Here is a 24,223-nt window from a genome sequence, read left to right on the forward strand (position 1 = left end):
AAGCTATAACCAGTCTTAGCAAACTCAGGCAGCTATAACAAAATATCTCAGCCTGGGTTGCTTATAAATAAATTCTTGCTTACTGTTGTGGAGGCTGGAGTCCAATATCAGGCGGCCTGTCTGGTTGGGAGAGGGTCCTTTATGGATTTCTGATTGTGTCCTCACACGGTAGAAGGGGGGCTAGGGAGCTCTCAGGGGGTTTCTTTTTTAAAGGCTAATCCCACTCATGAGGGTGGAGCACTCATGACCTGCTCACCTTCCAGGGGCCCCCACCTTCTAACACCATGATGTGGGCTTGAGAATTCCAAAACTCAGTTTTGTGAGGACAAGAACATTTGGGGCATGGAAGAGCCAGATATTATTTTACTTCTTTGTTGCTCAAAATGTTGTAGTTTGGCCATTGAGGGCTCTTCCAGGCTATTCTTGTGCTCGTTTGACATACTCCAATCAGTGATTTATTTTTTTTTAAATTCCACTTGCTTACACTCTGGATAATATGGTTTTCTGATATGGTTTATGAGAATTTTTAAGCTCCTAAAAGAGTATTATTTAGCAAAATGGTTTTAGATACATGCACCACGTGATGGAATGAAGAAATATTTTATTTTAAAATCGATATTTAATAGAAACATGTTTTCAAAGAAGTAGTCACCAATTTACTTTTAAATAATGTGATGACCTAACACATGGCAGTCATTGTTCTGGCAACTGAGGACACAGATAGTCCTTTCTCTGTCAGAGTCGACATCCTATTTGAGGAAGAGACAAACACACATAGGCAGTTTTCACTTTGCATGGTGCTGATGTCAGTTGCCACAGATCAGTTAAATAACATTAGTCTCCCAACACATGGTTCAAGTTTTATTTACAAACTCATAGTCAGGCCCTTGCTTCCTGTGGGCATAAGTGGCAGAGACAGTGATGAGCAGCAGCAGCTTGGGGCCCAGGAAGACAATCACCAGGAGTAGAGTAGACAGCTTTGGGTCTGAAAATGAATGGACCAGAGACACCATTAGATGGGGCACCCAGGCGTCCATTCCCTTGAGCCTCCACTTACTCCATCTGAGGTGACTGGCTTCATCAATTCTCTAAAGGTCATGAATCTTCCCTGCAGTCAGACTCAGGCAGAATTTGGGATAAGAAGTTCCCCATTTTGTTAATCCTTTCTCAGGCTGCCTTCTTGAGGGAAGAGGTGGAGAGAATGAGTGCCTAGTAAAATGCACACATGGTTTACTTGTTCCCCAGGACCTATGGGCCCGATCCTATATCCTCTTTCTGGTGAAGGAACAGGCTCATAATTTAGAGAGGGTCATAAGATGAGTGGATTCAAACCCAGGGAGTCCCTCACTGCTGTCCTATACAGGATGACTCAGACTTTGTCTCTGGGCCAAAATAAGTCCAAACTCTTAGGATCATAGAAATAAATGTCAGCCTGACCTTGAGTGGAGTGAGGACAGGTGTCATGGTGAGAAAGGTGCAAGGCTTTGCTCCATGCATGGGGCTTGATGAGCCCATGCACTCAAGTGCTAAGGGAGGCTTCATGGTCGCCTGACCTCATGAGACCTGCTCTTGGATAGCATCCTGGAGAGGCAAGGAAATGGGGTCTAATATTTGGGGGGAGGTGTTCAAAACCCATCCTGCCAATCTCGACGCCAGTGCCAACATCAGTTGACATTTTTCTGTTGAGCACAGAAAGTTGGATCTGGAAGCCTAGCTTAAGATTTGTTGCCTTTTGTGCTGGGAAAATTGGACAGCCACGTGCAGAAGAATGAAACTAGACCATTCTCTTACACCATACACAAAGATAAACTCAAAATGGATGAAAGATCTAAATGTGAGACAAAAATCCATCAAAATCGGGCAGCCACGGTGGCCCAGTGGTTTAGCACTTGCCTTCAGCCCAGGGTGTGATCCTGAGGCCCCAGGATCGGGTCCCACATCGGGCTCCCTGCATGGAGCCTGCTTATCCCTCTGCCTGTGCCTCTGCCTCTCTCTTTCTCTCTTTCTCTCTGTGTCTGTCATGAATAAATAAATAAAATCTTAAAAAAAATTCCATCAAAATCCTAGAGAAGAGGGATCCCTGGGTGGCTCAGTGGCTGAGCATCTCCCTTCAGCCCAGGGCCTGATCCTGGAGACCTGGGATCAAGTCCCATGTCGGGCTCCTTCCATGGAGCCTACTTCTCCCTCTGCCCTTGTCTCTCCCTCTCTCTCTCTCTCTCTCTCTCTCTCTCTCTCTCTCTCTCAATCTGTGTGTGTGTGTGTGTCTCTCTGAATAAATAAATAAAATCTAAAAAAAAAAAAAAAACAAGAAAAAAGAAAAAAATCCTGTAAGAGAACACAGGCAACACCCTTTTTGAACTTGGCCACAGCAACATCTTGCAAGATACTTCTATGAAGGCAAGGGAAACAAAAGCAAAAATGAATTATTGAGACTTAATCAAGATAAAAAGCTTCTGCACAGCAAGAAAAAAAAAAAACAGTCAACAACACTAAAAGACAACCACAGAATGGGAGAAGATATTTGTAAATGGCATATCAGGTAAAGGGTTAGTATCCAAGACCTATAAAGAACTTATTAAACTCAACAGCAAAGAAACAATCCAATCATGAAATGGGCAAAAGACATGAACAGAAATTTCATCAAAGAAGATAGACACGGCCAACAAGCACATGAGAAAATGCTCTGCATCACTGGCCATCAGGGAGATACAAATCAAAGCCACACGAGATGCCACCTCACACCAGTGAGAATGGTGAAAATTAACAAGACAGGAAACAACAAATGTTGGAGAGTATGTGGAAAAGGGGAGCCCTCCTGCACTGTTGGTGGGAATGTAAACAGCCACTCTGGAAAACTGTGTGGAGGTTCCTCAAAGAGTTAAAAATAGATCTGCCCTACGACCCAGCAATTGCACTGCTGGGGATTTACCCCAAAGATACAGATGCAGTGAAACGCTGGGACACGTGCACCCCGATGTTTATAGCAGCAATGTCCACAATAGCCAACTGTGGAAGGAGCCTCGGTGTCCATCGAAAGATGAAAGGATAAAGAAGCTGTGGTTTATGTATACAATGGAATATTACTCAGCCATTAGAAACGACAAATACCCACCATTTGCTTCGACGTGGTTGGAACTGGAGGGTATTATGCTGAAGTAAGTCAATTGGAGAAGGACAAACATTATATGGTCTCATTCATTTGGGGAATATAAAAAGTAGTGAAAGGGAATAAAGGGGAAAGGAGAGAAAGTGAGTGGGAAATATCAGTGAGGGAGACAGAACATGAGAGGCTCCTAACTCTGGGAAACAATTAAGGGGTGGTGGAAAGGGAGGTGGGTGGGGGGATGGGGGGACTGGGTGATGGGCACTGAGGGGGGCACTTGATGGGATGAGCACTGGGTGTTATGCTATATGTTAGCAAATCAAACGCCAATAAAAAATATACAAAAAAAAAAGATTTGTTTTACGATGACCAGATTTTGCTTTTTACTTACATAAAGAAATTTAAATAATTTTTTGAAATATATGGGATAATCTTAAAGGAAGGAGCAGAGACCTCACCATATTTGCCCCTGGGTTGTTGTAGGATGGCAGGCCTCAGCTGGATGGCCCTCTGGGCTTTCTCTGTTGAAAGAATTGCATTGCCCACTTTGCACCTGCTTCTAGAGGGCAGCCCGCATTAGAGGACTGGAAGAAGTGGGAGTATAGAGGTTTAGATCTTTCATTACATTTAAAACAACTCACAAAGAGCATACAGTTAGCCAGCAATCTGTCCAAAGCCATGTTTGTTGTGCTGCACTAGTCCTGCCTCCTCTTTCTCATGCATGAGAGGCACCAGTCCTGCCTCCTCTTTCTCATGCATGTGGATCAGGGGGCACTCCATAGCGAATTTTCCTTCTAATAACATCTTATAGTCTGCTTCCCAGGGCACCTGACGTGGAGTTTGTCTGGGAGGGATCTGGAAAGCCCTCTCTAATGTGCAGATTTGAACTTGGGTCTCTATCAGTTGGCTGGCCAAGAAGCCCCCAGCTCTTGTGGAAGGTAGAAAGGTAAGTCCCAGGTAGCCCTGCTATTGTCACTGCTGAAACCTCACTGTGTTGTCCTGGGACAGTGTAAGCAGAAGAGGGGAGTACCCTGGTATTCTGGAAATGCGTTGTAATTATAAGAACTACAGGTTGAATGGCTATTGCTGGGCATCAATCTGTCGCAGAAAGATAGTACAACCTGAAGACCAACTGATCACACATGAAAGGTTGTGTGTAAACATCAGAGGACTTCTGGGCAACACTGTAGACTATTGCCTCTTAGAGCTGGAGGGCAGAAAAAGCTTGAGTACATAATTGGGTCCGACATACTCATAAGCACCAGTACTGTAGAGAGGATTGAACTCTCAGTTACAGTGCACCTGCCCTGCCAGAATAGGGCCATGATGTGGAAATATGGGAATAGATACTGAGATGTGGGATAGGAACATTAAGGCTAAAGCATTCAAAGCCCTCAGGGCACTTGTGAGCTGCTGAGGACAAGGCAGAAGCATAGCTATTTGTGTCCAAATATGGCATCTCAACCACCACCCGCGGCCCCCCACACGCATCACACACACACACACACACACACACACACACACACACACCAATAAAAAACCAGTAAATTCTATGGAAAACTGCTTTCAGTAGTCATTGAGGAGCAATGCACAAACTGCAAAATCTCCAGGACACAATAGAGAAAAATGAAATTCAAATGCACAATACCTTAAGTCATTGCCCTCTTACCTTCACCAGCCACAGGAAAGGGCAGGAGAGACAGACAAGGGTAGACAGCCAAGGAGCCTGAGAGTTATTTGGAAATCTCGCCAGCGGGGAGGGGCGAGATGGCGGAAGAGTAGGGTCCCCAAGTCACCTGTCCCCACCAAATTACCTAGATAACCTTCAAATCATCCTGAAAATCTACGAATTCGGCCTGAGATTTACAGAGAGGACAGCTGAAACGCTACAGTGAGAAGAGTTCGCGCTTCTATCAAGGTAGGAAGACGGGGAAAAAGAAATAAAGAAACAAAAGGCCTCCAAAGGGGAGGGGCCGGGGCGAGTGTCCCCAGGACAGGAGAGCCCCGTCCTGGAGAAGCAGGAGCTGCACCAACCTTCCTGGGCGGAAAGGGGCTTGCAGGGAGTTAGAGCAGGACCCCAGGAGGGCGGGGATGCCCTCGGGCTCCCTGGGACACTAACAGACACCTGCGTGCGCAGGAGAGTGCGCCGAGCTCCCTAAGGGCTGCAGCGCGCACGGCGGGACCCGGAGCAGCTCGGAGGGGCTCGGGCGGCGGCTCCGCGGAGGGGGCTGCGGGGCAGAAGCGCGAATCCAACAGCGCAGGCCGGGAGCACTGGGCGCCGGGACACAGCCCAGGATCCGGCCTCCCCTGGGACAGGCAGAGGCCGGGAGGGCCCAGGACAGCAAGGACACTCCTGCACAGAGCTAAGCGGATCAGCGGCCCCGCCCCGGAACCTCGAGGCCCTGCAGACCGAGAGCCCTGGAGTTACTGCGGGAGCTGAATCCAGGTTTCCAGAGCTGCAGTAGCCACTGGGGTTGTTCCTCCTGGGGCCTCACGGGGTAAACAACCCCCACTGAGCCCTGCACCAGGCATGGGCAGAGCAGCTCCCCCAAGTGCTAACACCTGAAAATCAGCACAGCAGACGCCTCCCCCAGAAGACCAGCTAGACGGACAAGTTCCAGGCGAAGTCAAGGGACTTAAAGTATACAGAATCATAAGATACTCCCCCGTGTTTTTTTTTCTTTTTTTGATTTCTGATTGCTTCTCCCACCCCTTTTTTTTCACCTTTCTTTCTTTTTCTTCTCTTTTTTTCTTTTTTTCTTCCTTTTTTCTTCTTTCTTTTTCTCTTTTCTTTCCTTCTCTCTCTCTCTTTTTCTCCTTTTCCCAATACAACTTGTTTTTGGCCACTCTGCACTGAGCAAAATGACTAGAAGGAAAACCTCACCTCAAAAGAAAGAATCAGAAACAGTCCTCTCTCCCACAGAGTTACAAAATCTGGATTACAATTCAATGTCAGAAAGCCAATTCAGAAGCACTATTATACAGCTACTGGTGGCTCTAGAAAAAAGCATAAAGGACTCAAGAGACTTCATGACTGCAGAATTTAGATCCAATCAGGCAGAAATTAAAAATCAATTGAATGAGATGCAATCCAAACTAGAAGTCCTAACGACGAGGGTTAACAAGGTGGAAGAACAAGTGAGTGACATAGAAGACAAGTTGATGGCAAAGAGGGAAACTGAGGAAAAAAGAGACAGACAATTAAAAGACCATGAAGACAGATTAAGGGAAATAAACAACAGCCTGAGGAAGAAAAACCTACGTTTAATTGGGGTTCCCCAGGGGGCCGAAAGGGCCAGAGGGCCAGAATATGTATTTGAACAAATCCTAGCTGAAAACTTTCCTAATCTGGGAAGGGAAACAGGCATTCAGATCCAGGAAATAGAGAGATCCCCCCCTAAAATCAATAAAAACCGTTCAACACCTCGACATTTAATAGTGAAGCTTGCAAATTCTAAAGATAAAGAGAAGATCCTTAAAGCAGCAAGAGACAAGAGACCCCTGACTTTTATGGGGAGGAGTATTAGGGTAACAGCAGACCTCTCCACAGAGACCTGGCAGGCCAGAAAGGGCTGGCAGGATATATTCAGGGTCCTAAATGAGAAGAACATGCAACCAAGAATACTTTATCCAGCAAGGCTCTCATTCAAAATGGAAGGAGAGATAAAGAGCTTCCAAGACAGGCAGGAACTGAAAGAATATGTGACCTCCAAACCAGCTCTGCAAGAAATTTTAAGGGGGACTCTTAAAATTCCCTTTTAAGAAGAAGTTCAGTGGAACAATCCACAAAAACAAGGACCGAATAGATATCATGATGACACTAAGCTCATATCTGTCAATAGTAACTCTGAACATGAACGGGCTTAATGACCCCATCAAAAGGCGCAGGGTTTCAGACTGGATAAAAAAGCAGGACCCATGGGATCCCTGGGTGGTGCAGCGGTTTGGCGCCTGCCTTTGGCCCAGGGCACGATCCTGGAGACCCGGGATCGAATCCCACATCAGCTCCCGGTGCATGGAGCCTGCTTCTCCCTCCGCCTGTGTCTCTGCCTCTCTCTCTCTCTCTCTGTGACTATCATAAATAAATAAAAAATTAAAAAAAAAAGAAATAAAAGCAGGACCCATCGATTTGCTGTCTACAAGAGACTCATTTTAGACAGAAGGACACCTACAACCTGAAAATAAAAGGTTGGAGAACCACTTACAATTCAAATGGTCCTCAAAAGAAAGCAGGGGGTAGCCATCCTCATATCAGATAAACTAAAATTTACCCCGAAGACTATAGTGAGAGATGAAGAGGGACACTATCTCATACTTAAAGGATCTATCCAACAGGAGGACTTAACAATCCTCAATATATATGCCCTGAATGTGGGAGCTGCCAAATATTTAAACCAATTAACAACCAAAGTGAGGAAATACTTAGATAATAATACACTTATACTTGGGGACTTCAATCTAACTCTTTCTACCCTCAATACATCTTCTAAGCACAACATCTCCAAAGAAATGAGAGCTTTAAATGATACACTGGACCAGATGGATTTCACAGATAGTTACAGAACTTTACATCCAAACTCAACTGAATATACATATTTCTCAAGTGCACATGGAACTTTCTCCAGAATAGACCACATACTGGGTCACAAATCGGGTCTGAACCGATACCAAAAGATTGGGACAGTCCCCTGTATATTCTCAGACAATAATGCCTTGAAATTAGAACTAAATCACAACAAGAAGTTTGGAAGGACCTCAAACACGTGGAGGTTAAGGACCATTCTGCTAAAAGATGAAAGGGTCAATCAGGAAACTAAGGAAGAATTCAAAAAATTCATGGAAACTAATGAGAATGAAGATACAACCATTCAAAATCTTTGGGATGCAGCAAAAGCAGTCCTGAGGGGGAAATACATCGCAATACAAGCATCCATTCAAAAACTGGAAAGAACTCAAATACAAAAGCTCACCTTACACATAAAGGAGCTAGAGAAAAAACAGCAAATGGACCCCATGCCGAGCAGAAGAAGAGAGTTAATAAAGATTTGAGCAGAACTCCATGAAATTGAGACCAAAAGAACTGTGGAACAGATCAACAGAACCAGGAGTTGGTTCTTGGAAAGAATTAATAAGATAGATAAACCATTAGTCAACCTTATTAAAAGAAGAGAGAGAAGACTCAAATTAATAAAATCATGAATGAGAAAGGAGAGATCACTACCAACACCAAGGAAATACAAATGATTTTAAAAACATATTATGAACAGCTCTACGCCAATAAATTAGGCAATCTAGAAGAAATGGACGCATTCCTGGAAAGCCACAAACTACCAAACCTGGAATAGGAAGAAATAGAAAACCTGAACAGGCCAATAACCAGGGAGGAAATTGAAGCAGTCATCAAAAACCTCCCAAGACACAAAAGTCCAGGGCCAGATGGCTTCCCAGGGGAATTCTATCAAATGTTTAAAGAAGAAACCATAACTATTCTACTAAAGCTGTTTGGAAAGATAGAAAGAGATGGAATACTTCCAAATTCGTTCTTGGAGGCCAGCATCACCTTAATTTCAAAACCAGACAAAGACCCTCCAAAAAGGAGAATTGCAGACCAATATCTCTGATGAACATGGATGCAAAAATTCTCAACAAGATACTAGCCAATAGGATCCAACAATACCTTAAGAAAATTATTCACCATGACCAAGTAAGATTTATCCCCGGGACACAAGGCTGGTTCAACACTCGTAAAACAATCAATGTGATTCATCATATCAGCAAGAGAAAAACCAAGAACCATATGATCCTCTCATTAGATGCAGAGAAAGCATTTGACAAAATACAGCATCCATTCCTGATCAAAACTCTTCAGAGTGTAGGGATAGAGGGAACATTCCTCAACATCTTAAAAGCCATCTACGAAAAGCCCACGGGAAATATCATTCTCAATGGGGAAGCACTGGGAGCCTTTCCCCTAAGATCAGGAACAAGACAGGGATGTCCACTCTCACCACTGCTATTCAACATAGTACTGGAAGTCCTAGCCTCAGCAATCAGACAACAAAAAGACATTAAAGGCATTTAAATTGGCAAAGAAGAAGTCAAACTCTCCCTCTTCGCCGATGACATGATACTCTACATAGAAAACTCAAAAGCCTCCACCCCAAGATTGCTAGAACTCATACAGCAATTTGGTAGCATGGCAGGATACAAAATAAATGCCCAGAAATCAATGGCATTTCTATACACTAACAATGAGACTGAAGAAAGAGAAATTAAGGAGTCAATCCCATTTACAATTGCACCCAAAAGCATAAGATACCTAGGAATAAACCTAACCAAAGAAGTAAAGGATCTATACCCTAAAAACTATAGAACACTTCTGAAAGAAATTGAGGAAGACACAAAGAGATGGAAAAATATTCCATGCTCATGGATTGGCAGAATTAATATTGTGAAAGTGTCAATGTTACCCAGGGCAATTTACACGTTTAATGCAATCCCTATCAAAATACCATGGACTTTCTTCAGAGAGTTAGAACAAAGTATTTTAAGATTTGTGTGGAATCAGAAAAGACCCCGAATAGCCAGGGGAATTTTAAAAAAGAAAACCATATCTGGGGGCATCACAATGCCAGATTTCAGGTTGTACTACAAAGCTGTGGTCATCAAGACAGTGTGGTACTGGCACAAAAACAGACACAGAGATCAATGGAACAGAACAGAGAACCCAGAAGTGGACCCTGAACTTTACGGTCAACTAATATTCGATAAAGGAGGAAAGACTATCCATTGGAAAAAAGACAGTCTCTTCAATAAATGGTGTTGGGAAAACTGGACATCCACATGCAGAAGAATGAAACTAGACCACTCTCTTTCACCATACACAAAGATAAACTCAAAATGGATGAAAGATCTAAATGTGAGACAAGATTCCATCAAAATCCTAGAGGAGAACACAGGCAACACCCTTTTTGAACTGGCCACAGTAACTTCTTGCAAGATACATCCACAAAGGCAAAAGAAACAAAAGCAAAAATGAACTATTGGGACTTCATCAAGATAAGAAGCTTTTGCACAGCAAAGGATACAGTCAACAAAACTAAAAGACAACCTACAGAATGGGAGAAGTTATTTGCAAATGACGTATCAGATAAAGGGCTAGTTTCCAAAATCTATAAAGAACTTATTAAACTCAACACCAAAGAAACAATCCAATCATTAAATGGGCAAAAGACATGAAGAGAAATCTCACAGAGGAAGACACAGACATGGCCAACATGCACATGAGAAAATGCTCTGCATCACTGGCCATCAGGGAAATACAAATCAAAACCACAATGAGATACCACCTCACACCAGTGAGAATGGGGAAAATTAACAAGGCAGGAAACCACAAATGTTGGAGAGGATGCAGAGAAAAGGGAGCCCTCTTACACTGTTGGTGGGAATGTGAACTGGTGCAGCCACTCTGGAAAACTGTGTGGAGGTTCCTCAAAGAGTTAAAAATAGACCTGCCCTACGACCCAGCAATTGCACTGTTGGGGATTTACCCCAAAGATTCAGATGCAATGAAACGCCGGAACACCTGCACCCCGATGTTTCTAGCAGCAATGTCCTCAATAGCCAAACTGTGGAAGGAGCCTCGGTGTCCATCAAGAGATGAATGGATAAAGAAGATGTGGTTTATGTATACAATGGAATATTCCTCAGCCATTAGAAACGATGAATACCCACCATTTGCTTCGACGTGGATGGAACTGGAGGGTATTATGCTGAGTGAAGTAAGTCAATCGGAGAAGGACAAACAGTGTATGCCCTCATTCATTTGGGGAATATAAATAATAGTGAAAGGGAATATAAGGGAAGGGAGAAGAAATGTGTGGGAAATATCAGGAAGGGAGACAGAACATAAAGACTCCTAACTCTGGGAAACAAACTAGGGGTGGTGGAAGGGGAGGAGGGCGGGGGGATGGGAGTGAATGGGTGACGGGCACTGAGGGGGGCACTTGACGGGATGAGCACTGGGTGTTATTCTGTATGTTGGTAAATTGAACACCAATAAAAAATTAATTTATTAAAAAAAAAGGAAATCTCGCCAGCAATGCTAAATCCAGCTTAAATTAGAAAATATTGGAAATATGTTCTGCAGATATGGACACAGATCATATAAAGGGGTTTAAAATATCCCTGACTCAAGAGGGAATTATTGATAATTTTTCATATTATGTAATGGTGTTGGTTTTGTAGAAAAACTAATGTCATCAATCACATGAGCACACAATTATGGACTCTTTGCAACTAGATGTGCACCCATTAGTGGACAAAATGATGCAACTTCTGAATACTTCTAGTTTTAAGAGATGTTTGCTGGGTTGAAGATGAAAAGGTCTAGATGGGATAGAGACCAGACCCAGGTAAGAAAGAGCAGGAAGAGGGGGTGGCTGGCCTATGTCCTGACATAATCCTTGTCAAGTGAGGGAGCAGGAGGTAGGACACTAACAACAGGATCATCTCCCTTCTCCTCTTATTTCTTTCTCTCATGTGTGTTTATATCAAAAGATCTATAAAGATATGTACCAAACTCTTACCAGTGGTCATTCTTGGCATGTGGGCTTTGGGGGAAGGGAACACAATGCACATTTTACTTTGTATTTATAGACTTCTGGAATAGTCTAAGCATGAATTGTTAAGTTTCACATAAAAAAAGAAAAGATAAAATTTAAATACCAGGTCACCTGGCATTGAGTCTCACCAAAGTTTTTATCTCTGCATTGGTCCTTTTGGTGGGCAGAGGTCTCCAGTATACAGCTTTTGGCAACTGCCCGCTGCCCATCATGCTGCACCTTACAAGTGAGCACCACTTCCTCCATGTGGACAGATAAATTTACCAGGAGCCAGCTCATCCAGTTAAAGGTCCCATCCTTGTTCTCTATGAAGCTCGAGACTGTTTCTGTTTGGGACATGTTTCCATTTTCCAACCAAGTCACCTGCAGATGCTGTGGGTAGAACTTCTTGGCTTCACAAGTAACATTCACCTGATCCCCTGCCACGAATTTCTGGGCAACCACCAAGGTGGGCGGAACTGAAACAGCACAGAGCAGAAGCTCTGACCTTATGGAACAGACACATCACAGGGGAGGGGCTTGAGTACTTAGCTCCCACCACACAGCAAGGGAATCACCCAGAACACTGCCAGGCATGCAGCTGGTGCTCAAATACTGAGGGCAGTCTTCGCATATGAATGACATCCCTAAGTACAGTGCCCGGCACACAGTAGGAGCTCAAGGACCGATAGCTCCTATTAGGTCAAGAATGAGTGAAATCAAGACACACTGCAAGCCCCTGGCATGCAGTTAAAACAGAGTAACTGTAGCAAAACAAATGAAATCACCAAGCACGCGGTGGCTTGGATTACAGCAGGTGCTCAATAATTGGAAGTGCTATGGTAAAGCAAATGAGACTGCCTAGCACAGTGCTTGGCACGTGGTAGGTGTTCACCAGGCAGCTGCCATGGAAACAGGGGAGGTGAGTGTACATCTAGTCGCAGGGTGACTGGGAGGGTCTGACAGGAGTCAGACTCCAGGCAATGGAAGGCCTGTAGCAGAGTGGGGGAAGGGCAGGCTCCTAGGCTTGGGGGCCAGACCTGGGATTGGATTGGGGATGAGGGGGATCTACCTCGGAGGACCTCAGACAAGTTGGCAGTCCCACGAAGAGGAGGGCCCCCCTGCAGGGTCACATGGGCCACCTCGCAGATGACCTGGGAGTGAACGTCCTCCGGGGCCAGCACCAGCTTGGTTGTGCTAGAGATGCTGTAGGAAGCGTTGTCTTCCTCTGGGTACACAGTGGTCTGAGAGGCTGTCAGTTCATTCCCGTTTTTGAACCATCTCAGGGTGATGTTTCTGGGGGAGAAGCCATGCGACTTGCAGGTGAAGTTCACTGTCTGCTGAGGCGTGGCCCTGGCCATGGGGCCAGACACCACAGGGGGAGAGGGTTTGGCTACAAGAGGAGCATCAATGAACAGTAAGCATGACTGTGGTCATCAGCACTAACCATACGTGTGACACTGTGGAGAAGCCTCAGCCCTCCTGATAGTGTGAGGAGAGCAGTGTCATCTCCTTATCATACAGAGGAGGACACGAGTTTCCAGAGCTGAACTGTGAGTTGGGCGCAGGGGCTCAGGTGCAGTTCCAGGCCTGAGTTCACAGTGCCTTCTCTCCTCTGCCAGGTGACTTCCCACCAATCTGGGCACAGGAAGGACATTTCTGATGGCTCTCACTCTTGGTATCCAGGGTTCCTCGCTGCCTCCCTGGAAACCTCAGATAGCCTGTGCAGCTTCCTTACAGGGGAAGCAGGGGCGGAGCAGGACCCCATGGAAGCCAGAACCAGGCTGGCTGGCTGACCAGAGGTGTGGACATGGCACAGTGCGGCTTCCCCATCTGTGAAATGGGACAGCAGGCATTTCTCTTTCCCTGGGGTTGCTGTGAGGGGCAAGTGAGGCAATGATGTAGTTGTTTGGAATTTAACATGGAAATGCAGATGAAAGGAGCAGAAAAATCAGAATGTGGCTGACAGTTAAGTCAGCTTCATTATAATGTTAAATCCCTCTCTGAATATTGATCTCAAACCCTAATAAATGGAGCCTGCTTGACGTTTGGGGTCATGGCCTTGGAAATCACTCCCTGTGATCTCCTTATCTGTACAAATAAAGGCAACTTTTTAAGGGAACTCTCCTGGGCTAGTCTCTGTCTATACCTCACCAAGGAGCCAAACTACTTTGATCCAGCTACAAAGGGATTACTCCTACCCCTGCATTCCTGGGGGACTTCCTATGACCTCCAGTCTTCTTGTCCACAACAGAGTAAGTGTCCTAACTTCCCAGCCCAACAGTGACCTCTACCTTCCTTGTCCTTCTGACAGTCTCCCCTGCAAGCAGTTATGGTGAGAGTCCCTCTTGGTGTCCAGACCTGCTGACCCTCCAGCAACAGAGGAAAGATGTGGGGTCCCTATAGCTGAGTCTAGAATATGAACTCTTTTGCTCATGGGGCCCCAGACACCCTCCAGGATGTGTCTCCCAATCATCCCCAGTCTGCAGAGCCATGAATGGGATGCCCAGTATTGCTGGGATTGTAGTGGCTCCTCTGCTCTGTTGTCTAAGCTACTGTCCCAGGCTGCTCAGTGAAGGAGCAACATTACACAATGGGAAAGACTCCTGATGCTCTTGGGTGTGATGAACCATGTCCTCAAGCAACAGGGTTAACAATTCATGAGATGTAAGTGTATCTGTCTGATCTGGGGGTGCAAAGCTACCAAATACCTCTCATATTGCTTTAAAATTCCTACTGCTGAGGGGCGGGAAAAAAATTCCTACTGCTGAAAAAGAGAACAATACAAGATTTTCAGGAGAAAAGTTAGAATTTTCTCCCACTCTGACCAGCACAGTGATTGTGCAAAGAACAAGGCTGTGAGTCAGGCTACTTGGGTTAAATCTTGTCTCCTCTGCCTGCTCAGGTTAGGTTTCCTGAGCCTCAGTGTCCTCACCTGTAAAAGGGGCTGAGATGGCCCCACTGTCTCCATCCATTCCCATCTAGGGCAACACCATCTGGGCAGATTGGGGAAGAGGAAGGAGTGCCTCAGAGGCACAAATTTGCCTGGCAGTGGAGCCATGTACTAACTGTGGTGCCTGGCAAGGGATACACCACTGGGAACTTCTGTAATACCTGCACCTTCAGGATAAAACCACATTCCCTGCCTATGTTCAGGGGCTGTGGGGAGACTCAGTTGTTGTATAGTCAGTCAGTAAACTGCTGAGGATTTTCTGGACAGACTCATGCAAAGGCCCAAAATCTGGCATCTTCTCCAACCTGGGCTGTCAGAGTAAACAATGAGCCTGTGCCTCTTCTCGCGGATTTTTTCTGAAGCTGAAAGAAAGACATTGACCCACTTCTCTGCCCTGGGTGTATATGTCCTCACCGGAAGGGAAGGGAACTTAAACTTCATGAGAGAGAAGCTCTTGCCTGTTTTGTTCCCTGCTGCTTCCCCAGCACAGAGCAGAACCTGTATACAGCAGGTGCTCAATAAGTGCTGAGTAAAGAGAACAGTAATACATTGAGGGGAGTGCTCTCTGGAGCCAGGGTTGAGGTCAGACCTGGTGACTAGACAAGTCACTCAGACTTTCATTCCCTCATTCCTGGAACCAGAGGACTGTTTAGTATTGGAAAAGGTAAGAGCTGTGGAGCCCTCAGACTGGGATTCTAGAGTTTCCCACTGTTTCCCTAGTGGGGCACCTTGAGCAAATAGCATAACATCTCTAGGCCTCAACTTCTCTGATCTGTGGAAGGGGCTGAAATCAGGGGCACCCACTACAACACCTGATTCTTAGCTGTTACTCAGACAATGGAGGGAGGACATTCTTACTGACTTGTCACAATCAGGGGAAGAAGGATGTCATGCCATACTCACCACTCACAGTGACCTGAGTGCCTGGTCCAGACTTGAACTCCACATCGGGGTTTCCTTTCTGGCACTTTACACAATAGTAGGTTCCCGTGTCTGTTGGAGTGATGTTATTGATGCGGATGGAAAAGTCCATGTTGTTTCTCTTTGTGACATCTGAAAGATTTGTTATTCGGGGAAAGTGGCCTCCTTTGAAGCTGAAGATTAATTGTCGGCCTGGTCCTGTCCCCCTGAACCACTTAACCGTCCCAGTGGGGAGCATAGAGGTCAGGGTGCAGCGCAGAGTGGCAGTCTGTCCAGCTGCAACAGACACTGACTTCTCAGGCTGGATCACCTGTAGCTCCACCTCACCTGCCACATCTGGAGGGGGAAACAAAGCAGTATTTATCCATCCTTATGTGATCCTGCATGTTTCCTCAAGGGTTTATTCACAGCAGCTCATTGATTGAGTGCACCCCGTGAGCAGGCCTTGACTCAGCGCATTGCACATACATGGCATGTGACCCTCACAATGAGCCTATAAGGTGAGACCCTATCACAAATGAGGAAACTAAGGGACAGAGAGACTCAGTGATGTGGCACACAGCACGTCTGAGTGCCTCATCACTCACTGAAAGCATCATGTTTCACCAAATATTTCTGGTTGTCCATTTCCAGCCTCATGGAGTGTTGCACTTTCTGGTCCCTTGCACTCAGTGGGACCATAATACCTCCTTAGACCACTGTGTGTGAGCTAAAGGGATGGATATATTTTCTGGGCTGTGCATTTAACTTCAAGAACCTCTATGGATCAGCTTCCTCTTCCACATGCACATCCACATGCTGGGGTCCCTTCATTAGTCTGTATACTTGAGTGGCAGTGGTGGCAGAGCTTCCAATACACAAGGAACAGGTAATTTAAATGAGAAACAAAACAGTGTTTCAAATCTCTGGGATTTTTCCCCCGTAGTGCAATCATGTTATATTAGTTTCCAAATGCTGCTGTACAAATTATTAAAAATATAGTGCCTGGAAACTGCATATATGTGGTATTTTATACTTCTGGAGATCTAGAGTCCAAAATTGGTGTGGCTGGACTAACACCAAGGGTTAGCCAGGTTGCATTTCTTCTGGAGGGCTGTTCCTTGCTTTTCCAAATTCTAGAAGCTAACTACATTCTTTACTTATTGTTCCCATCTTTCCTATCACTCTAAATTTTGCCTCTATTGTCTCTTGTCCTTCTATAATGTTGACTTTCCTGCCTCCTTCTTAAAAGGACCCTTGTGAATATACCAGGGCCACTTTGATGAATTAGGATAATTGCCTCATGTCAAGAGTCTTAAGTTAATCATTCCTGCAAAATTTCTTTTGCTGTTTAAAACTATTCACAAGTTTTGGGTATTAGGATATGAATGTCTTTTGAGGACCATTGTTGTGCTGACCACACTCATCTCCTGGACGGAGAAGAAGAAATTGGATTTCTTAAATATATTGAAATAAAACAACACACTCTTAAAAAATCAAAAGGGCCAAGAAGGAATCACAGGGGAAATTAGAGAATACCTTTACATGAATGAAAATGGAAAGAGAACATGCCAGTTTGCAGTGAAATCAGCACTAGAGGGAAATTTATAATTATAATGTCTACACTTAAAGAAAGGAAAGATCACAAATCTATTAACAACTATCATCTTAATAAATCAGAAAAATATGAGAAAAATAAACCCCAAACCCAAATGCTGGCAGAATAAAGGAAACTAAAAGGACTAGTGTAGAGATAACTACAATGTGAATGGAAAGCAACAGAGAAAATCAGGAAGCCCAGGAGTAGTTCTTCAGAAAGACCAACATAGTTGACAAAACTTTAGCTAGACTGACTAACCCTCCCCCAAAAAGAATAATCTTTTCTACATAAGATTCTGGGAAAACTGGATATCTATATATAAAGAATGAAGTTGAGGGATCCCTGGGTGGCGCAGCGGTTTGGCGCCTGCCTTTGGCCCAGGGCGCAATCCTGGAGACCCGGGATCGAATCCCACATCGGGCTCCCGGTGCATGGAGCCTGCTTCTCCCTCCGCCTGTGTCTCTGCCTCTCTGTCTCTCTCTCTCTGTGACTATCATAAAAAAAAAAAAAAAAAAAAGAATGAAGTTGAACCCTCACCCTATCTGTATAAGTAAATGAACTCGAGTTGGATGAAGGTATCTAAACGTAAGAACTTAACTATAAAATTCTGAAAAAAACTGTAGGTAAAACTCATGATATTGGATTTGGCAATGATTTCTTGACACCAAAAGCATAATACCACCAAAATGACATGACACCAAAAGCATACATAACAAAATAAAAAAAACATATAAATAGGGCTTCACCAAAATTTAAGAATTTGTGCAGCAGAGGACAATATCAAAAGTGAAAAGACAACTCACAGAATGGGAGAAAATATTTGCAAAGTGCATGTCTCATAAAGGATTAATAATCGGCATATATAAGGAACTCCTATAATTCAACAACAAAATAACAAAATGCCCAATTAAAAAATGGACGAAGGACTAGAAAAGACATTTGTCCAAAGAAGATATTCAAATGGTGAGAATGTTTACATGAAAAGATGTTGAACTTCACTAGTCATTAGAAAAAATGAAATTCAAAACCATAGTAGATACCCTTCATTCCTTCGAATGAATGGCTTTTATCAAAATCAAAACAAAGCAAAACAAAATATAATACAAAAATATCAGAAAATAAGTGTTGCATAAGTTGTAGAGAATTTGAAATTCTTGTACACCATTGGTAGGAATATAAAACGATGCAGCCACTGTGGAAACAGTAATGTTTTCTTTAAAGTTTAAGTATATATAATTTACCGTATGATCCAACAACTCCATTCTTAGGTAAATACCCCCTTCCCCAAATTACAAGAAGGTACTGAGATAATTGTACATCAATGTTTATAGCAGCATTATTGATGATAACTGAAAGGTAGCAGACAAAATTCATTTTCATGAGTAGATGAATAGGTAAATAAAAGTTGTATGTAGATATATACAATGGACCTTTATTCAGCCTTTATAAGCAATGACAGTCTAGTATGTCCTAGAATATGGATGAATCTAAAAAATACTTGAAGTGAAATAAGGCAGATACAAAAAGACAAATATATGATTCCACTTAGGGATCCCTGGGTGGCGCAGTGGTTTGGCGCCTGCCTTTGGCCCAGGGCGCGATCCTGGAGACCCGGGATCGAATCCCACGTCGGGCTCCCGGTGCATGGAGCCTGCTTCTCCCTCTGCCTGTGTCTCTGCCTCTCTCTCTATCTCTCTGTGACTATCATAAATAAATAAAAATTAAAAAAAATTAAAAAAAAAAGAATATGATTCCACTTATATGAAGTACCTAGAAAAGACAAGCTCACAGACACAAAAAAGTAGAATAGAGGTTGTCAGTGGCTATGGGGGAAAAAGAATGGAGAATTCATGTTTAATGGGTGCATAGTGTCTGCTTAAGGTATTGAAACCATTCCTGAAATGTACAGCTGTACTGGTTTCACAATATTGTGAATGTACTTAATGCCACTGAAAATGGTTGAAACACAAGATTTCATGTTATCTAAATTTTAGCTCAATAAGATATATGTATTCAAACAAAGGGATCACCCCATGTAGAGTCCATCGATTGTACTAAATGACTCAAGAAAAAACAGGCTAGTAGATTTGAGAAACCTGCCCTTGAAGGGAGAGATAGAACCATGGGAGCAATCAAGTAAGAATAACAAGAAGATTCAAATTCGTGTTCTGAAAAGAATTGTAGGGGATCCTATGTCTGGACAATTGAGTTATGCATTGAAGGAACATGAATCACCTTCAGGCAATCATTTAACTGCGAGTGCAAGACTTTGCAGTTGGATTTACCTGCCTCAGTGACTAGTCAGTCTCTGGAGACATCGAGAAATACAAAATCACTCCTTTTTACTTCAAGTATTCTGAAGACCAGACAGGGATATAAATCAGAGGAGCAGGCTGTTGTGGCACCACACATACACCCAGTGTTCTTTTCTATTTCTTAGCTACTCCTCAGCGAGAAAATCTGTGGTTCACCTTTGCAGAGTGTGAGTTAGTAAAAACCATGCACTTAGTACTATTTGCTACCAAAAATGACTCTAAGGAGAGCATATGCTATTATTACAGGCAGATCTTGGATATGCCAAGAACATCAGATGGTTTGGTTTCTGAAACTGCAGAAGATTGAGGTGAGAAAGCTGAACTTCTAAGATAAAAATGATAAGTAATAGTAATGTATCGTGGAGGGAGAAACGGAGGGAATATGGAAGGCAAGAAGTAAGAGGAATCAGAAGGTTAAGAGGAGCCAGGAAAGGGTGAAAACTCTGCCATCTATGTATCAATAATCCTCATGTTTCATCTGTGGCCCAGGCCTTGCCCCTGAACTCCAATTTGTATGTCCAAACAGCCACTCAACATTTTTCTTAGATAGAAGTAAACCTCTCAAAAACAAACAAACAAAACCTCTCACAGTTAACACATCTCAGACTGAACTCCTCAGTCCCCCACATCCTTGTACATCTTAACTGAGACACATTATTCTCCCAGATGCTCAGGTCCCAAGCCCTTGGAGCCTTTCTTTCCCACCCCAAATTCCATGCATCAGGAAATCCTGTTGGCTCCCCTTTGCATGTACCCACAATCTGACCTCTTTCCCCTTTCTCTGCCGTCTGCTGTCTTCATGAAACCTCTTTTCGTTGTTTGCATGAGTGCAATGACCTCTAATGCTCTAGTTGCTTCCATCTATGTTCTGTGGTACTCTATTATCAATCAAATGCTAAAATAATTTAAAACTCATGTTGATCATGTCATTTCTGTCTTCAAAACCTTGCGATGTGAAAGCAAAGTAAGTCAGTCCAAGAAAGACAACTTCCATATGATTTCACTCATAGGTGGAATTTAAGAATCAAAATAGGTGAACATAGCGGAAGGGAAGGAAAAAAACAAGATGAAAATTGAGAGGGAGACAAACCATAAGAGAGGGTGAACTCTAGGAAACAAATTGGAGGTTGCTGGAGGGAAGGTGGTTGGGGGGAAGGGATAATTGCATGATGTGCATTAAGGAGGGCACTTGATGGAACGAGCACTTGGTGTTATATGCAACTGGTAAATCACTAAATTCTAATGCTGAAACTAATTTTAAAAAAAGAAATAAAAACGCTTACTACAAAAAACAAAACACATTGCAATAGCAACCATTTCACTCAGAATAAAAGCCCAAATCCTTGAACAGAGTTGGAGAATTCTACTTACATGTTGTTCTCATGCTGTTCAGGAAGGCTCTTCTCCAAGGAAATCACATGGATCACTCCCCCACCTTCTTATAATCTTTGCTCAAATCTCCCTTCTCACTGATACCCACTCAGGCTACCTGTTTAAATACACCCATCCTGGAAGATTCTCTCATTGCCTTATTTACTTACACCATCATGCTTTTTTCTTAATGCTCATTACTTTCTGTATTCTGTCATCTATTGATTTATGTCTATTTTTTCCTGTTTTTTCCTTCACTAGGATCTAGCATGAAGGCAACTACTTTGTCTCTTTTATCCACAGTGTGACCTAAGTTCATGTAATAGTTCTAGCCACCAAGTAGGTATATAGGAAATATTTCTGTAATATGTGAATTGCCCAGTGTGCCCCACTCCCAAGACCTTAAAGTCTATTTTCAATGGAGAATTTCTCTGGAAATTATATCAGAAGCTGAGATTCCCACATAGTTGCCTTGGGAGAAACTACTTGCATATACCCAGGAAGCAAAAAAGCTGAGAGAAACAAACCACAAATGCTCTTCCCCCACCCCACTCTTCCCTACAACCATTGGCAGTTCTGTAGAAATCTCATGGGATGGAAGTGGGGCCACAGAGTTTGAGAAGAGCAATGGTTAGATCCATGAGACCTAGAATCAGACTGCCTGAGCTCAAATCCTAGCCTTATCATTTACCACTGAAAGACCTTGGACCTTTCTGGGTCTCCTTTTCTTATCTATAAGGTAGGGGTGATGAAAAAGTCTAAGTTGGGGGATCCCTGGGTGGCGCAGCGGTTTGGCGCCTGCCTTTGGCCCAGGGCGCGATCCTGGAGACCCGGGATCGAATCCCACGTCGGGCTCCCGGTGCATGGAGCCTGCTTCTCCCTCTGCCTGTGTCTCTGCCTCTCTCTCTCTCTCTGTGTGACTATCATAAATAAATAAAAATTTAAAAAAAAAGAAAAGAAAAAGTCTAAGTTGGATACAAAGATCACATGACATAACAGACATGCATTTTCAGGTATGGGTAGCACATGGTGAGTGTTCAAGAAATTGGAAAGTTATGACTTATGAGATTTCCTGAGTTATGGAGGCATCATCAGGCACTAGATGACTGGGATCAGGATGTAGATATGGGTATAATTATAGTTGCAGATCATATGACAGGAGTCTTTGCATTTTATATCCCCCTTTTCCTCCTGTCCCCAATCCAGCATGGAAGATTTCCAAGATAGTAATGTCCAAATTTCTATTCATTTTACCAAGAGAGAAATTTGCTTAAGAGCTTGGTGGAGGGGGATCCCTGGGTGGTGCAGCGGTTTAGCGTCTGCCTTTGGCCCAGGGCGCGATCCTGGAGACCCGGGATCGAATCCCACGTCGGGCTCCCGGTGCATGGAGCCTGCTTCTCCCTCTGCCTGTGTCTCTGCCTCTCTCTCTCTCTCTCTCTCTTTCTCTCTCTCTGTGACTATAATAAATAAATAAATAAATAAATAAATAAATAAATAAATAAAACCTTTAAAAAAAAAAAAAGAGCTTGGTGGAGGGAGAGCCGTGCATTAGGAGAAGTAAAAAAGAGGGTGAATAGCTGAGAGACAGGGAACCAAGCATCTGTTCAATGTGCATCTTGTGTAGACCGGACCTGATGTGAAGAGAAAAATACAGATAGTGTTTTCAAGAATCCTGTGTGCGTGCACACTTGGGGTATGTACTTTTTTAAATTTTTATTTATTTATTTATTTATTTATTTATTTATTTATTTATTTATTTATTTATTTATGATAGTCACACACAGAGAGAGAGAGGCAGAGACACAAGCAGAGGGAGAAGCAGGCTTCATGCACCGGGAGCCCGAGGTGGGACTCGATCCCGGGTCTCCAGAATCGCGCCCTGGGCCAAAGGCAGGCGCCAAACTGCTGCGCCACCCAGGGATCCCTGGGGTATGTACTTTTCCTCATGCCCACTCATATGCATACATACATACACATAAGTGTGTTCTCAAACATATATAAAGTGACGCCTAGGGGCGCATGGGTGGTTCAGTTGGTTAAGTGCCTGCCTTTGGCTCAGATCATGATCTCAGGGTTTGGGGATCTACCCCCACGTTGAGCTCTCTGCTCAGTGGTGAGTCAGTTCTCCCTTTTCCTCTCGCTCTATGATTTCTCTAGATCTTGCTCTCTCTTTTTATTTATTTATTTGAGAGAGAGCAAGAGAGAGAGAGAGACTCTGAGAATAAGTGGTAGGGAGGGACAGAGGGAGAGGTAGAAACAGACTCTCTTGCTGAGCAAGGAGTCCATCATGGGGTTCCATCCTAGGACCCTGGGATCATGACCTGAGCCCAAGGCAGACACTTAAAGGACTGAGTGACCCAAGCTCCATAAATAATTTCTTTTTAAAAAGTATGGCTAAGCAAGCTAATATATAGAGTACTTTGAGGATTAAATGAAATTGTAATACATGTTAAAGTTCAGTAAAAAAAAATGGACACATATATAACACCTAACACTTCATTAATGAAAGTTTGGGAGTACACACAGTACAAGTGGAACTCTGAGACCTCTGAGTGTGATAAGTGATGGCTCTTCTTCTGTTTGCCTCTCTGTTTTCTAACATTTCTGCAGTTAACCTCCATTGAGGGCCAAGCAGCATGATATGGTTAACAGAATGATCTGTGGAGCTGGGTGGCCTGGACATGAATCTTAGCTGCGCTGCTGACTTCATAGGTGACATTGGGCGCATTGCTCTTTCTGCCTTAGTTTCCTCATCTGCAATCAGGAGTACAGTCTGAGCTATCAGGCAGGGACGTCATGAAGATTAGGTCATATAATACATGCAAAATTGTTCTTGCTGCTGAATGAAGCTTGGATGCCTCTGGTAACTAGCTACAGGTGATGGATCCATGGAGGGAATGCTCTTAGCCCTTATTTCATGCTCTCAGATGACACCCAGTCCTTGGCCTTTTGTGGCAGGCCTGGGTAGCACACCTGGAGGCCCTAAATGTCCAAGGGTAGGGGAGATTGAGGGAGCAGAGAATGAAGAGTTTCCCTAAGGCAATGCTCACCTGTGAGTCCCAACAGCAGAGCCAGCAGCAGGTAAGTAGGAGAGCTGAGTCCGGAGGCAGGAGCTGACATTGTGGAGGCCTGAGGACTCTGCTCTATACAAATGTGTGTGCTGGGGAGAACAGGCTTCTGTTCTATGGAGAGGAAAAGCCCGCCCGTCTTGTGATGTAAGAGGAAACATCTGATGCAGCGACATGGCTGTGAGGGAGCATTCTGCTTCTGGATTGTGAAACAAAAGTCATGCAGAGAAGACCTCACAGGGTGAGGAGGGCCTCTTCTTATGTTTCAGAGAGAGTGGACAAGCCCAGCAGAAATGATGCTTCCTGCCCT

The 24,223-nt window shown here is 43.9% G+C and overlaps 1 protein-coding gene across 1 annotated transcript; it reads right to left on the reverse strand.

Annotated features, from left to right (window-relative positions):
• Window positions 1–728: 728 nt before the first annotated feature.
• LOC121477855 (signal-regulatory protein beta-1-like) lies at window positions 729–23,965 on the reverse strand. The gene is made up of 5 exons (XM_041732385.1): window positions 23,896–23,965; window positions 15,563–15,916; window positions 12,779–13,099; window positions 11,856–12,185; window positions 729–985 (listed from the first exon to the last, which is right to left on the reverse strand). Exons 1-5 carry the CDS (start codon window positions 23,963–23,965, stop codon window positions 855–857), a joined length of 1,206 nt encoding a protein of 401 aa, XP_041588319.1. The 3' UTR covers window positions 729–854.
• Between the last annotated feature and the right edge of the window lie 258 nt (window positions 23,966–24,223).

Source organism: Vulpes lagopus, chromosome 18 (assembly GCF_018345385.1).
Source record: "Vulpes lagopus strain Blue_001 chromosome 18, ASM1834538v1, whole genome shotgun sequence".
NCBI lineage: Eukaryota > Metazoa > Chordata > Mammalia > Carnivora > Canidae > Vulpes > Vulpes lagopus.